The sequence below is a fragment of the Trichoderma virens genome, assembly GCF_000170995.1.
Source record: "Trichoderma virens Gv29-8 chromosome Unknown TRIVIscaffold_5, whole genome shotgun sequence".
Taxonomy (NCBI): Eukaryota; Fungi; Ascomycota; class Sordariomycetes; order Hypocreales; family Hypocreaceae; genus Trichoderma; species Trichoderma virens.
Window position 1 is genome coordinate 1,191,408 of NW_014013744.1, and position 16,643 is coordinate 1,208,050.

General features: G+C 49.4%; 4 protein-coding genes across 4 annotated transcripts; 2 read left to right on the plus strand and 2 right to left on the minus strand.

The window, feature by feature from the left end:
• Nucleotides 1-361: 361 nt before the first annotated feature.
• TRIVIDRAFT_220850 (uncharacterized protein) lies at nucleotides 362-712 on the plus strand (the record flags this gene model as incomplete). The annotated part of the gene is made up of 1 exon (XM_014102330.1): nucleotides 362-712. The coding sequence occupies one exon, from the start codon at nucleotides 362-364 to the stop codon at nucleotides 710-712; it is 351 nt and encodes a 116-aa protein (XP_013957805.1).
• Nucleotides 713-8,604: 7,892 nt separating this feature from the next.
• TRIVIDRAFT_220851 (uncharacterized protein) lies at nucleotides 8,605-10,010 on the minus strand (the record flags this gene model as incomplete). Its single annotated transcript, XM_014102331.1, has 3 exons — nucleotides 8,605-9,079; nucleotides 9,138-9,348; nucleotides 9,623-10,010. 3 exons carry the CDS (start codon nucleotides 10,008-10,010, stop codon nucleotides 8,605-8,607), a joined length of 1,074 nt encoding a protein of 357 aa, XP_013957806.1.
• Nucleotides 10,011-11,692: 1,682 nt separating this feature from the next.
• On the plus strand, nucleotides 11,693-13,154 carry TRIVIDRAFT_63977 (uncharacterized protein; the record flags this gene model as incomplete). The annotated part of the gene is made up of 3 exons (XM_014102332.1): nucleotides 11,693-12,036; nucleotides 12,367-12,442; nucleotides 12,672-13,154. The coding sequence occupies 3 exons, from the start codon at nucleotides 11,693-11,695 to the stop codon at nucleotides 13,152-13,154; spliced, it is 903 nt and encodes a 300-aa protein (XP_013957807.1).
• Nucleotides 13,155-14,931: 1,777 nt separating this feature from the next.
• Nucleotides 14,932-16,643, minus strand: TRIVIDRAFT_79838 (uncharacterized protein; the record flags this gene model as incomplete). Its single annotated transcript, XM_014102333.1, has 2 exons — nucleotides 14,932-16,235; nucleotides 16,296-16,643. The coding sequence occupies 2 exons, from the start codon at nucleotides 16,547-16,549 to the stop codon at nucleotides 15,128-15,130; spliced, it is 1,362 nt and encodes a 453-aa protein (XP_013957808.1).

A 16,643-nucleotide genomic window follows, 5' to 3' on the forward strand; every position in this document is an offset into this window, starting at 1 on the left:
GCAACATTTTTGGGCGCCGATTGGCAGCCGGCTTCTCACCCCCAGTTTCACGCAAACGCCACCAAAAAAATGGCATCCTTGCCCAGCCTCCAGTGCGAAGAAAGACAGACAGGGAGCGAAAAGAAAGGCCCCACCTCGTTTGAATGCAGGGATTATGCCCGTTAGCCTGGCTCTTCACGACACACCCCTCGAGCAGCTAAAGAGCGTGGTCCTAAGCGAAATCGCCAACTCGAGGCTAACAACCCACCCATTCATTCACTAGTGAAGACTTGTTTGCGAATATCAAAAACACCACAAACAATCTTTGGCGCTTCCTTGCCGAAAAAAATAGCAGGCCATCTTGGAGGTGCGGGCTACCAAGATGGCTATAGCCCTGCTTTGTCTTGACCGACTCTTTCGCTTTCATGCAAGACGTACGATCTCTGAGAGGGGGGATAAGAAAATTTTCTTGACCCGGCCCGCGCACCATGACGAGAGTCCAAGACGCATCTCACTGGTCCGTTTGGGTAGCGAGGACGACAAACAGGGCAAGGCCATCTGCGACCACGGACGCCTAGTGGGAAAGCAAAACTCTTGCGCAGCTCTGATACGCGAGAAGGGAGGAGATGCATTGGGACGATGCACAATGATGGAAGCCAGATCTCTGCGCAACGGCATCCGTGCCTCTATCCCTATCCCCAACGAGCAGGTCGCCGCGACCCGACCTCTGTGAGCCTCGAGTCTTCATGTACACAGAGGGGAATACGGTGAGAACGCGGCCCCAGGCTTGCTTATCTGGACCGCCCTTACACCGACCATTGATACATCGATGTTGGCTGTGACAGCAAATTCTGGGACTGGTGTTATTTTTGCAATGCTTAGGTCATCCTAGATCTGCTGGGAGTGTTTGGAGCAAAGGCGTGAGGTGATGGCTTTGTGTGGATTTCGGCCACATGATGATCTGCTACTTGGTTCAAGCAATGCACCTGCTGAGGAGATTTTCACGGCAACAAGTGGCTCATGATCGGTGCCATGCCGCCAGCTCAGCTTGCCCGGTGTCTATCCGCACACGGCAAAGTCTAGCCCTGTCATATCATATCAAGCATACGATGGTGCTACAGTCGCGGTGAGAGCCCGGCGATGCCCAAGCCCAATCCAGCAGCGAGCCGTCTTCACTGACAGCCTCAAGCCCAAGCCGCATCCGCATCCATCAGATAGCCCTCTTTGCGGCCGGGAGGGGAGGCTCTGTGCTACCTTTTGTATACTATTCGTTCATGCAAACGGAAACAATCCAGATGAAAATCGCGATGCAGGCCTGCATCAACCCTAAAATCGCGACGCACGTGTCACGTCTCGCCGTTGAATAAGCGTGAGCGTGAGCGTGAGCATGAGCATGAGAGGGTATGAAAGCCCTACATGCCTGTGCCCTACAGGAAGCCGTCTTCTGATTGTCGCCAATGGCTGTTTGCATGCACGATGCGCAATAGGGTCCATTTCTGGTTTGCAAATATACTGTGTGCTAATATTACGTCCCATCCTTTGTTCAAGCACCCCCTCTATCTAGTTCAGGCCACTGCAGATTCGTGCCTTACGATGCGGCAGCAACACCACCAGCACTGCCGAAGGCCTGTGTGGGAGGCCATGCGATTGTTTACGCCTTGTCTACCCGAACAACAGATGGGCCTAGATTGCTGTCTTTGTTGCAATGCCAAACTTTGGAGCGAGTCAAGCCAAGCACACAGGACAGCCTTGGCCAGGGCCTGTATCGTGGCTCTAGGTGGTGTGGCACGTTGTTGTACGCCTATGGTCTATTATTACGACGGTATTGGGCAACAACAGGGCGCAAGTATTAGTGTTTTGGTTTATTTTTTTTAACGTCCTTCGCGCAGCCTTGGATCCATTCCATTGGACGACTGCCGGACCGAATTGGCATTGTACACGGCATAGGATGCTGCGATACCAATACCTACACTCCCTTCAGATGAGCCCCCCCCCCCCCCCCCCCCACTATTATCACGCTGTGCTCCGTACTGTTCGATAACACAGCTCAGAGTGAGCAAGCAAATGGAATCCACCTGGATCTGTCAAAGCTTTTGTCATGCTATCCATGGCTTGTTTGGTTTTTTGGGGGGGCGCATTAACGACGTGGTTGCTGTAAATAGCAAAGGGATCGCTCATGCTAATGCACTTGCGCCGGACACAAGATGGCTTAGACGAGTCTAGGTGGCATTTATCATGCAGCAACACGTTTTGCTTCTTCTAGACCGCCCACTTGGACAATCTGTTACGGAGGCGGTGACGGCAACACGCATTTCACAACGGATCACAGTCGCAGAAGTTTTTTTCTAGTGCCGTTCCCCCGCGACAATTTCGTCACATCTCGTTCGACCCTTGAAGTAGCGAGCGAAGATTTGAAAAAATTTTACGAGGGCCGCGGCGCGCATACCAGGGCTGAGGTGAACTCAAGCTGATGCCCATTCCGCGTCATTCAAGGCTGGAAACCTTGTCTAAGACGCGCGAAAACTCAGCCTCCCGTCCGAATGCTAGACACAACACAACACAAACAAACAAGGAGAAATTGACAGAATTCTCTTCTTCGGCGCCAGTGCCAAACTCTCCGCCACGCACTGGGCCACTTGTAACCTAGATCGCGTGCCCCCGGGAGCCAGCGGGACGGGCGTCTGGAGCTTGCTCAAGCACAGAGATGGCGTGGAGAGAAGAGGAGATGGCTCGCCAGCCACGTGGAGTGGAGTGCCGGGTGGCTGTGCATGTGATCTGAGTCCGGGCTGCACGTGACTCGGCCGAGCGGCCGGGACCGCCGCCACAGTTGCGACGCCCAGGGCACAGCGCCGTTACGTCATGGCGAGACGGAGCCGGTTTTTTTTTTTTTTTTTAATTTCTCAGTCTTTTTTGTTAGGCAACTTGGCAACTCTATTTGGGCGCCAACAAGGCGAGCTGACTCTAACTCTTGTCGATCTGCAGCGCCTTTCTTGCTTCTTGTTGCAGCACAAGCTCTCCCGGGGCCAGCGAGTTTATTTCCCCGGTTGCCTATTGGAGTATCTGCCCTGAAGTGGCTGCAACGGATGACAAAACGCCTCCAGGCATGACGCAATGACTCTGGCAAACGGAGGGCCGCATCAGGCACAAAACGGGGGCATCTGTTCTAATATTCCATACACCCTCTAATATCAGCCACACGGCGCAACATTGAGTGCGAATAGATGCACACCAACCTTTTTCGCTGGCGGATACCCGGTAGTTGCGAATTCCTCATCTACATATGTTTGATGTCCAGGTTTTCGGGACGCGTAGAAATGCGATGGCTGGGGGTTCGTTCACGGGAAGCAAGGGGTCGGTGAGTCAGACTTACACTGCCTCTTCTGCTGGGTATCAAGCACTGCGCGTAAAACAAAGTAGGAAGCAAAATTCATGCTACTGTAGTATTTCTTAGCGATGGGATTCACGAGAGGCGACATTATCACGCCCCCCTCCCTTGCTTTTACACGAGGGGCTAAAACGTGCTCTGAGCCAAACAATTGATGGGGTGGTTGGGGCTTGAAGAGGCAGACAAGGAGACGCGCGTTTGGAAGCCCTTTTTTTTCTACGCGAATGGTCTCGAAGGCATCGAGAACCCGCGTCGTGAGGCGAAAAAAGAGAAGAAGGAAGACGAGAATGGACGTGAAGGAGGCTAAAACAGGCAGCAGCCGGTCACGGTAGTTTCAGAAACGCCAAAAATAGGTGGCAAGTAGAGCCATTTCAGCGAATGGCGTCGCGCGAATTCGAAGCTAGAGAGGGCGTTTTGTGCGCGCTTCTCGTCGACGCTTCTTTTTTTTTTTTTTTCCCTTGCTGCGAACTCGCGCGTCAGCGTGTTCACGTGCCACCTCACACACACTCTCTCTCTTGTGACGCGAGCGAGGGACAAGATAGGAAGAAAAGAGTCACCGTGTCGATGGTTTGGAGCGCGTGGATTGGGTGCATTTGGTTGGACTTTTTGTGGGAGCCTTGACTGGGTTCTGGAACTATTGGTCATTAGGAGCCTGTTTGGAGTGTGATTTTCCCAGCCATTTCGTGCTAGGGGAGGGTTTTTCTGTGATATGGGATGGGATGGGGGGCGTACGACTAATGGTGGCGATGCGTTGTCGTTACCACGGTGAGGAGGTTGAGGTGTAAGGCGGAGGGAATGGAGATGAAGTCTCGCACTGGGCTGATGTTAAGGATTTGTCTGGCATATGATTGGAGAATAGGGGAACTTTGACCGCCATGAAGTTGATAAGGTGGGTTTCATGGAGTTGTAGATTTGCGGTGATGAGCTGTGCCTGAGGTTGTGATGGCTCACCGCTGGGTTTGCAGTCCGAGTCTGCCTTGGGCTGGAAGCGTCAAACGAGGTGAGTGTTTGGTGTTGATTAGAACGGTCACTTGATGTCATTGCTGTCGTTGTTCGAGAAGCACATGAAAGAGTCGAGTCAGTTTGGTGTATTCTAGGGGTTTTGATCAGTGTCATTTGCGCGCTGTGGTGGTGGTGTAGGTATGACTCGGAGTGTCGTTCTTTGGACTCTGGTTGTTTGACTTGAGTGTAGCCAGGTTCTAAGCGCCTAGCCTGTGACTCAACAGAAGTGAGCCAAACTTTTGTGTGAATCTCTTTGGTGCAAGTCCTTGGCTTACCCCTGAGCCATTGGAAAGTTGGCTGATGTCTCTCGTGTAAGTCTTCAATATTGGCTCGCAAAGTTGAGGATCACATGCTTTATGGTGAGTATTAACCGATGTAGTCTAGTATGTTAAAGAAAAGAAGTTATTTTAAGCTTTTGAAGGAAAGTTAGCATGTGGTTGGCCAATTGTTTTGGGTGGGATTGACTCTGGCTACATCCCTATGCTTGGTACCTCGTGAACGTAAGGCTAAGCCTCTCTACTGTTGACGCAATGCAGTGATTACTATAGCCATCTACTATATCCCAATCAGGTTTGACATAATGGAGTTAACATTCTTGAGTGAGTTAATATTTCGAGCTCTTTTGTAGATTGAGCTTGCATGCATCGTCAGATGTATGGGATTCCTGGTGTAAACAGGATGAACAGAAGATGCTATATTCGTTCTGTGGCTGGTTCCCTCTTACTATCCTTATATATACAACTCCACACGGTTGAATCACGTCTAGATTGGATTGCCTTGCCTCACTGTTCCATTTTTGTAGAATTACATTAGATGCGTTCAAACAGGAATAATACCCATGGGAAAGAGTTTTCCACCATAGAGAAGTTTATTCTCGGCAGTATTCATCGCCAACACCCCAATTTTGAAGCGATAACCTGGCTGACCCATTATATTCTCTGCTCCTTGGTGACCAGCTGATTATTAGGCTTGCGACACAGAGAATTATATAGGAGGAAGGAATTATGACATATTGTTTGAGCTGGTCATTCGGTATGGTTGATCCCGTATAATGGATGATACTGCCATATTAACTACTACAGGCGCGATTATTGCTACAGAATTTTACTCCATTGTTGTAATAGTATGATGGCCTATAATAACGTGATGTAGTGGATCAGAATAATTGTAAACCCTGATCTGGTGAATAGAAACCGCAAATGCCACAGAGGCGTAGAGAATACACCCTCTTCATGGAGCTGTTATTATTAAAATCAGCTTACTCGGCTGTATTGCTGTTTTCTAATTTGAAGAGTCTCAAAAAATATTTTCATGAAATTACATGTTTCCCATGGTTTCCATATCGACTAGAGTTCGAGAAGTGCCTCGGAGGAATTGAGGGAAAAGGTCTCACTGAATCGAGGAAAGCACCCAACTTAACTAATATATATATATAGATATATATATATATCCATCGAATGCTCGCATATGGCTATTTAGTCAGATTATTTCCTCTCAGCTCTCGAATAATACTAATCCTTCAATAGAGCCGTACAATTTCAAGGCCTTGGGCGGGCACCAGGTCTCTGGAGCTCTCCACTCTCTCAGCAAGATGCGACACGAGTTCCGGTTAGTCGTCCAAATCTTGAACAATTAAGGAATATTGGCTTGCGCACTGGAGCGCTGACGCCTTTGTTGCGCGACAGACAAATCTTCTTCGAGACTCGCTTCACAGAAATGCCTACCAGCCAGTACATCGAGTCTGATTTCCGGGTATGTATCTACGATTCTCGCCTCAAGAAATATACTGGTTACATCGAGCTTCTAAATACTAATACAGCAAAAATGACATTTTTGAGCGCACCTTTTAATATGCGCCCTCTTGCCTTTACTATCAGGGCTCAGGCGAACACACATAAACGTCACGGGACAGTGGGCGACGTGAGGCTGTGTGAAGGTGACATAATAAATAACTAGACGCAGTTATCTAGAATCTCGTAGTGGGATGTAGGGGAGACGTCGTAGGCGTCTCCCCTGCCCAAAGCCTACATAATCTACAATATGCCTTCTATGGCGGGCGGTGACCAACATTTTCAGAATTACTTCCCTAGGCGTTCTCGAGATGGAACTTCCATCGTGTAAAGAAAGAAGCATGAAACTGTCAAGAAATGTAATATTATAGTCATAAATATGTAAGGATCTTGAATTTGCCATTCTCCTAATCCGTGCAAAAAAAACCATGGGCAGACCTGATGAGACGACTAGTTAAACCAAGTGTCACAAACTCTCTTTGTAGCGGCCAAAGGCATATCTGTACAGCAGAATCACGCAAAATGAAACATATGTATTGTCTGTAAAAGTAATGAAACCTTCTAATGTATCATGGCCATTTCCATCTATTCTTGTGTGAGGATCATGTATTTGCAATATATTCTCTATATATGCATACCTACATCCGTTCCCTTACTGTGCTCATGAGAAAATCTCCTCAGACACAGGGCCTGACCTACCGTTGCGAAATAAATTAATCAACTGGCTAGCGTGTGAGAGCTTAATTTATGTAAATATTAATACCTTGCTCTTTTTTTCCCCCCTCCCCTTGGATGACTTTCGTACAAGGACCATACAAGTTTTTTCCTAGCAAAATCACCGACTCAAATTTCTCCTGTCTTCATATAGAAAAGGGTTAAACATCTCGAAAATGACACACCCACTCAATTAACTAATACTAAAAGCATTGCTGTTCCTAAAAGTCTTTGAAAACCAATAAGCTACTGTCGTTTGCAGCACCCCTTCGAGAAAATTGCAGAGCGCAAACTAAACACAGTACGCCCCAGTATCTCCAAGCATCAGCACAAAGTCCCCGAATTAACCAAAAAATGGGGCATACGAGGTATGCCATACCACTAAATAAGCATCTTACACGGGGGTAATTGATATGGCCTAATCAAAGCTTGTGGCCTTCTACGGAGCACCTAAGTCTCTGACAAATCTCCACCCCCACAAACAGCCAAACTCCAGGTCCTCCCTCCTTCATCCGTGCCAATGTTCGTCCATTTTCATCTCCCAACATTGCCCTTGATCCCCAATACTACCGCCTCACACTTAATCCCTCACAAGTATCAAATTCATGTCATAATGGGCCCTGCTTACCATCGATTTGCTACTTCTTCTCCCCAAGCCCTTCCAAGCAACCATCACCACGCAAATACATCATTAACATCCCCCTACCAAGAGAACCTCCACAAACCGAGACTACCCCATTGGAAGCCCCAAAAGCATCCCGGTAACGTGAGGGGGGAAACGCAAGCCCCATCCTGGCCTTCGCTAGGTCTTACTCGTCGCATGCACAGGTTAACCCAGCTGGTAATCAGGCACATACAAACAACTCCACACCTGATTTCTAAAAGACAAATAGTATAGGTCATAATCTACAAATATGTGACAAGAGCTGGCCCGTTCTCAGCAGAATGAAGCGGAGGCTTCGGCCTTTGGTCCTCTCGGCCGTTATACCACATAAGGGGTGTGAACCGCCTTGTACCCTGCATGTCAGATTGGTTCGGTTGACCATATACTCGTACGTATGTATCCGCGACTTATCTCCGGGAGTATCTGCACGTTGTTCATTTGAGCAGTTTCCTTGTTATGTATCATGGCGGCAAAGGTTGATGTAATAGCTTTGCTGGAAACATTAGTGCTGCATGTATGTACATATATATGAAAGTCTTGCACCGTGAACATTGTGGTAGTACACACACTATTAAAAGCACAAGTTTATTAGCACTCAGTAGTCCTTGAATTTGCTTTCTTCAGGGCTATCATTTGTATACAAAGAATATAATCCTAACACCAATGCCATGCATGTAAATACTAATATTCTAAATGAGAGGCATGACCGACCTCAAACAATAATTCATTTATCCACGCTTTAAAATAAACATTCCCTTTGTGCGCCGTGTCCATCCAGCCATCTACTATATGCAATCCCGGGGTATTCCAGACGTAAAGAGCATCTTTATATCAAGAGACTATAGAAGGCGATGAGAAGGGAGGAGGTTTCTTCGTCCAGTCTGGTAATTTAGTCGTCAGATAGAAGTGCGTGATAATGGTATAGCATGTGTCATTAATCGTTGGTCGACTAGTAAGCCCATTTTAGACACGACAGTCTAGGTCCTAGGCCACGTATGTATTTTGAAACTTTCAAATCATTTGCCGTCATAATAATAGGCGCTCTTATAAGTTGCGGCCGAGCAGCGTATTCAAGCAGCGTCCAGGGGTTTTCGACCGTATATGTTATGGAAAGGAAAGTATGAATGGAACTTTGGTAAGCCATTACGCTCTGCAATGACAGACTTTCGGACTTCGACGAGGAACATCTCAATCTGAATGGGCGTCCATCCAAGCCCATGATGAAGTGGCCGTCTGGCCAGTCCAACGAGGCCCCATAAGATGACATCCCGGAGGATGTGGCCGCATTCTTGGAGCCGTCTTGACTTTGGCCACGGGCCATTGGGACATTTCAGATCCAACCGGTGTAGATCTTGAAAACCAGCAGCAGCAAGCTCGCTCTGAACGTTTAGGATGCCATGGAGATTTGAACCGAGGACGGCGAGGCCATCCGTCAAGTATCGCAAGAAGTCACGCCAGGCGTATGGCTCGTTACACGAATCGTCGTCGCAGGCAGCAGCGTATTGGAACTCTTGAACCTCGACATAACCACCGGGTTTCAGGTGTCTGAAGAGAAACAAGCTATGTCAGCGATAGCGTAAATTGAAGAAAAAGGTAAACTAACTTATAAACTCGATCCCACAATTCAGCTCGGTTTCTTATTGAGTGGACGGTGTGGCGAATATGAATATAATCAAAAGAATTTTCGGGATACGTCCATCCAGCTTCATGTTCGATATCGTCGACAACGAAGAGCACGTTCTCTGGGACCCAATCAGGCTGGATAGGCGAAAGATCCATTCCGTGAAATGTCGCATTTGGATACATGTCAGCCACTAAAAGGCGGGGTTAGAAAGATGAAACAGTGGCTGTCTTGTGCTAGATTCTTTTCTTTTCTTTTTTTTCTTCTTTGAATGCGAAAATGTGCAGGGTTGACATTCAATCTAGCCAGAGTTCACTCACATTCGATTGCCCATTTTCCCGTCCCAGTACCTATTCTCTACCATTAGTACATAATTGGAGGTAATAAAGCACTATATGTATTTCGAAAAGAGGCCATGAATGATATAGGTGGAGGAGGGGAGAATATTTGGTATTGGAGAGACCCACCTAAATCGAGAACTTCAGCACCTGGCTGTTGCAGCCGCTCATGGATAGGGGCATAATAATAGGAGCCCTCGCAAAGGTGGATGGTCAGATTGTGCTTGAGGTCGTCACGGTACTGTTCTGTCTCGTCGTTGGGGAAGGCATATTGCCCAGCGTGATACGCATGGTAGCGTAAGCCTCCGTCGATAATGTGCTGACGAATGCTTTCGGTGAGACTACGCGTGTCGTCCCAACTGTCATCATCGGGGATATATTCGCCTTGCTCCATACTTTTGATGCGGACCGCGTCTTGGGATGTGCCCACGGTGATGGCTGAATTGGTTGAGACAGGTGACGGAGGGCAAATGGCGCGGCTTGGAATTGGCCCGCTACTTGCGTCGTCTTCAACCATGATTTTTTAATATGAAAAGATGGATGAGAGCGATTGATAAGAGCTGTAGCGATGTGAATGACGTAGATTTGTATATGCGTGTGGTTGTGTGGGTGAAGGGCAACGTCCAACTGAATCAAATAAGGTGCCGGAAACGGTGGTCGTATATCGAAGTCAAAAAGTTGTAGGATCTATTTGAGAAGGCGGATGGGTGGGCAGCGGTATGTATACGAGTGAACGTAGCAATGCGAGCGGTAGCTGGGCAATACTGTGGCCCCATCCAAAGTCAAAGATCGATCTGCAGTCTCAAAAAGGATGTTGGCTGGTGATAAGCCATACGACCTCGACCGCCGCCGTAAGGGATCGATTTGTCGGCCAGTACGAAATAAATGTGTGCGTATCTTCTAGCCTACTGGGGGCATCGCCAACTAATGTATGCTTCTCACAGAGCGGCTCCGAGAATGGCGGGTTACCAACCAGGACGGCGCTAGGCCCTGCCCACGGAGACGATACTTGGGGCCTGTGTCCAAGTCGAGGATGGTCGGGGCACGCACAGCAAGGTGGCAGCCTCTTGCAGTAGCGCTGCAGGCCAGCAACGCAGCGAATAGCTTCACGGACCAGAGGCGTGCTGTATCGCTTGGCCGGCCGTAGCAGGAATCGGGCACGGCGCTCGGCAAGGAGTTAGGAGAAAGATGGCAGCTAGGTTGAAAGATCAAGACACGACTTCAATCATAATCAGGACAGTGTCACGCTTAGTACAGAGTAGTCGTGGGAGGGAGTTGTTGGTCGTAAGTAGGAGGACGAAGGCGAGGAAGAAGCTCTTCCAACTCGTCTTGCCGCACCGCTAAGACAGGGGGCCACATTGAAGGAAAAGAAATTAAACCGCAGGGCGACGTTATACCAGCACAGTACGGAGTATGGAGTACCTGTATGTGCTTTGTAGCGGAGTCCGTCCGTGGTGTCAGGAACATGGGGAAGCTGACGTTGACAGGGGCTGAACGAAGGGTCCCTTGATAAACACACAACATAGAGAAGCCGGACAGATTTAAGTCTGGTCAGCCACGGCTCGCAAATCGATCCACGGCATTTGTCGCCGCAAAATCCGAGAGGGAAGGGGAGTACAAAGGAGATGAGAGGGGAAAACTGAGCGGAGTGAATGATACGAGTACCGCATTGGCGACTCTGGTAATAATGGGGCATGGCGGTATGAGAGCGACGAAGTCGGGCCCCGTCAAGATATGCAACCAACCCGGCACTCTACTCCGCAGTTCGGTATTCGCATATTGTTCTCCAAGCTTCACAAGGTACAACTTTTCTCTCTCTGTTTTTAGGATTGCGATTGCCGGCTATGGTCCCATTCATGACGCTAACAACATCATTTGCCCTGTCGTAATGCATGGATCATATCTTCCGAGCAACACCTTGCTTGTGTGTCGCCGATGGTGATGATGGTCTTTTGGGAGGGCAGACACATAGCGCCCGCAGCGTCATCTCACACCAGAATCACAACGGAGCAATGAAGCTTGGCTTGGGGCTAACAACCAGCCCCGTCCAGACATGACTAGAGCGTCTAGCGCGCTAGTCGAAGCCTCAATTCGACAGCTTGCATATTCCCGCAGCAGCATGGACTCAACATTGGCGGTTGACAAAGCGCCATTGACTCGGTCCGCGATAATGGCGTGACTCTGCTTGACGGCGTCATGATGAGTGGCGGCGCGGGTTCTAACAGAAAGCAGGTAGACTCGCTGGGTCCGGAGCTGATTTTGGGTGTTGAAGTTCCGGAGAATTATCAAGCTGTCTTCAGTTCCTCCGACTCAGCCTATTTGCCAGGTCGATCCACAGAGAAGCCCAAGCCAAAGCACCCGGCACTGTGTAACCCGAGCCATGATATCGATTCCAAATTACTCATCAAAATACGCGGAACCCGTCCTGTCATGCCTGTGCTCGAGTCTGGAAATCGACGGATGTGGCATGCCAAGCCAACAGTCTTACTGATGCCCGTTCATGGATCGATTTTTGTGGCAGCACTACTCCGTATAGGCGTCTGGTATGTACAACCAAAGTAGGTTATCTCTTCAGCTCGCTAGAGAGGCGTATACCGAGCATTGGGTGAGCAGCAAATCAAATATCGGTTTTTTGTTGGCCGTGGCAAGACGTATTTTTGGATCAAGTGCATGCTGGGATGGAATTTTGAGGTTTGCCAACAAGTTTGTGTGTGCGAACGGAAATAAGAGCACACCACTTGATAAAAATGATACTCGTGCTAGCCTTGGAAGGCACTAACTTCCGTGCTGCAGCTGCTTCGTGCCAGCATCCAATAATGGATAGTGCAGTAATAGGTAGGTAGGTAACGAGATGTACTTACAGCAGTGTACAGTACAGTACGAGCAGCGGCAGGTACTTCCTCGGCAGCGCGTGCCTCGACTTGTCCTCGCTTCGTCCATGGACGGCAGGTGCGGCCTGCATTGCAGCAACACGTTGCAATTTGCCATTGCCACTGCAGTACTCCGTACCTACAGCAGCACCTCATAATTTCTCTCATTTTGTCTCGCCGTTTCATTTTCACCCACGCCTGGCCAAGGCCTGCTCCATCTCGAATCCAACACAACCTGCGCCTAGTCCTAGTCCTAGTCCATGTTCGTGGCATATCCCTCCCTGTCCTTGCGTGAACCTACTCTACAGCAAGGTACTCGTGCTCGTGCTCTCCTTGACGAAGACATCTTTCTTTCTTACATGCTGGTTGCGTTACATGTGCCCGTACACATACAATCGCTGACTCCAGAGACTCCTCGCCGACTCGGCGACATTTCCAGACAGAAATCACAGGCATTGATGCGAGCTGGTCCGCCTCGTTGTACGAGCATTATCAACCCGACGCTTCGCAAACACGAACCCCCTCTTGCGGATCAAAATTGGCTGCTTAGGCCCGGGGCCTTTCTCACTGGCTCCGCCCCTAGTGAGCTTCGCAACCCCCATTTTCATCTCCAAGCTCCTCTCTCGGCTTTGACATTTTGTGCCGACCCGACAGAAGGGAACGCTAAACGCCTCCTCATCTTTGGGCTGTTCGTCTTACCCACCTCGACACTGGCAATTCGCAATTTCCATGCCTTGCTGATCTCCAAAAGCCCACTCACTGCTCGCTCCACTACAGCTATGCCAAACTAGAGGAACAAGCCCGGCCAGCCACAAATGCGATTCGGAGTATCCCGCAAGTACGAACATTTCTCGAACTACTAGCACGTGCGGTAGGGTACATGTCCTTGCTGAGATTTTTAATGCAAGGTTTTCCATTTGTGTCTCAGAGCCCAGTCGATGGCTGCATGATTGGATGCCTCCCTGGCAAACACTTATGCAAGCCGCTGCAGGGATCCCTTACGTGTACTTTCGCTCTGGCGGGTTGTTTTACCTTCAATTGGCATTCCGTATACAGACGGAGTTGGTCAGACGTGAATATTCTCTTCATCTCAGAGGCTGCTAACAGGCCCTGGTCTCCTCCATCTCGGTAAACCGGAACGCTTTTTATGCCATGACGACCCAGTTTCGAGTCTAGACCACATTAAAATCAAATTCGCTGTTTGCTTACAGTCCACATCTGCTGCTCTCTTGCGTGCAAATGTTCCTCTGTTGCCTCAAGCACTGCTCTATCCTATAGCCGGCCTAGCACCGTATGCAACTGCATGTATTGGAGTGGTTTCACGTCTTGCAGCCCAAACTTGAATTCAACTGCTCGTCTAATCATGATTTCAGGTACATTCTCTGTTAGCCCAGTTGATATTTGACAGCGACACCTGCATCATCACCCTGCAATAGCTATCTATAGCTGCTAGTCTGCGGTAAACTTGGCCCATGGGGCAGGAGCATGCCTCCTCCGGAATTCAAACTGAGTATCCAAGCGCTCCATATTCCTATGCAGTTGTTTGCTACGAATATTCGTCAGTCATATCGGCCCATTTCGCCGGATCAAGGCTAGGGGGTGAGCTATTTGGCATGAGGTTACATTCTGTTCTGATGACAGGTTTATCGTGGCTGCTGGACGCTTTTCTTTGTTACCAATAGCTGAACCCGCTGTCTTAGCCTCGTATGCTATGGTGTTGGATCCATGTTTCGTGTTACGGGGGGTGGCCGATATCATCCGGACTCATCAACCGCAATGTGGCCCGAGTGATGCTCCGTGGCAAGTGCATGGAGAAACCATGTGCACCTAACAAACCACGAGCCAAGGTTTCCGTTTGCTATCATTCGATTGTTGCCTTGCGCCAATAAAGACCTCGCACCTTTGCAATAGGATTGCCATTACGCAACCCGCCAAGCCCTTCCTTTGGTACGTTTGGGATACATTATCCTGAATTGACCATAGCCAACGACTCGGTGATATATGTTGATTTCTAGTCATACCATGTGAGTATTCGCGGAATGGTCTTCCTGCATTGGCCATCAAGAGCGAATGAAAACCCCAGGCCAACGTTGAAACTAGCAATATATTTATGCAAGGGATATGACTGAACCATGGCGTCGGAACTAGGTTCGCGTCAATGGGTTGGGTCGAGTTTGCCCCCAGACCCGACATAGTGGCACCTAACGATTGCCTTGTTTTGAAGAACACACGGGCCATTGCCACTGCTAGGCATCAGCTTTCTCTCTCGCTTGAAAGGCTGCTGTTTATGCAGGGGCTTCTCGTTCCATTAAGCGTTGTGCCCTCCCTTTTTTTCTGATGACGAATTTCCCCGACACTGCGTAGGCGAGTAATCGGGTCTACTCCGTATTCAGCATGCTCGCTCTCCCTTTGTTCCCGCTTCTCCCCGAGGAAAATGACAACCGTGTTTGTTTGGAAATTGGAAATTTATGGTGCTGCTGAGGCTACATGGTATATTGCTTCGCATTTTTGGGCAAAGTGGATTACACAAGCATGGCGCTTAACAACGCAATGAAGAGCGAGAAATTTGAATTAAATGAGTGTCATTGAAAGGTTGCAATAGCTTTGGTGCCTAACATTACACAATTGTCCGTCTAGAGTAAATCAACAGTATAGCTCCAGTATATCATCTTAACGTCTCCTGAATCTACCTTATTACCATCTCGAACCGTCCACCTTGTGAGGAGAATCGAAATCCTAGCTGTTTCGTAATCTAGTAGCCCCATCACAGGAAGAAGATGAAGCTCAACAAGGCGGCCAAGACGCCGGCACCCAGCTTTGTCGAGCCAGCAACAACAGGAGGCTGAGTCGGGTGAGGCCAGCCGTGCATGCTGGTAGAAAGAACGGGAGGCTGAGGTGGGTAAGGACCCTCGTGGCCAGGACGGTCGTGGGTGGGCGCAGGAGGCTCAGGACGGGGAGCAGGAGGAGGAGGAACAGGGCAGCCTGCGCCGTTGCAAGGAGGTCGAGGACGGCACTCCGCTCCGGATCCGTTGCAGACTTCCCACTTGTGGCAGTCATCCCCGTTGCATTGCTCGTGGCCGCACTCGAAGCCCTTGCAGACGAACTTGTTGCGGCATTCCTCGCCGTAGCACGTCTCCTTGGCACACTTTCCATCGTAGCAGACGATCTTGGAGTTGCACTCCTCGCCATCGCACTGGTGGTAGCGGCAGTCCTTGCCGTCCTTGCCGTCGCAGACGACCAGCTTATGCCACTCTTCCTTGTCGGTGCAGACCTCGGGATAGCAGTCGTCTCCTTTGCAGATTACGCGGTGGCGTTCGCAGTGCTCATCACCGCAGGGCTCCTCGGGGGCACAGTGGCCACCGTAGCAGATAATCTTCTTCTTGTGCCATTCGGGCTTGGGGCAGAGCTCAGTGGTGACGGTCACGATCTCTGTGGTTTTGTGGCCGACAGAGCAGTGCTGGATCCAAGGCGGACAAGACGTGATGGTTTGAGTCTTAGTGCTTGTGATGGTGCTTGTAAAGGTATGGCGCTGAGGACGAGTGGGCGTTTTGTCCCAAGTATTATTATACTTATGACCATCCCAGTGATTCTCCTTATCATCCCAGTGGTTCTCCTTGCCATCCCAATGATTCTCCTTGTCATCGTGGTGATACTCGTGGTCGTCGTGATTCTCATCATGATCCTCACCATGAATTCTGACGTAAAGGCTCAGCACCAGAGATTGAGGTCGCTGTTTCTCGAGAGCCAAGCGAGCAGCAGCGATGAGACCACCACAAGTCTGGCGCTTATCTCCAGGACAAGGAGTGTCGCACAGATCCTCAGTGACTCTGCCAGAGGTTTCGAGGTCAAGGTCATCACCGCAGTAGCAATCACTATAAAACATTGTTAAACTTTGTGCAAGGGGGCATGATGTTTACATGAAAAGCACTCACGTGTTGTAAGTACCAAAGAACTTGCCTGGGCAGCTAGCTGCACAGAAGTCCAGGTTCATGAGGCTTGTAGAAGCAATCTTCTTGAACTTGGGGAACCCCTCTGTAGATGCCACACATCCAAAGAGTCGGAAGTCGCCTATAAGCAACGGATGGACCTCGAGTTTGGATGCCACACCAAGGGGCTCCGAGGTGTTCGTGAAATAGCCAAGGGCGAGCTGGGCGCCCAGGCTCATCATAATCATGGACAAATGCATATTGAAAAGAATGTCTTGTAAAGGAGTGACTAAAGTTTCTCAGATTCTAAACGAAGGAAATCGGAGACTTGAGTGGATTGCTGCCAAGTTAGTA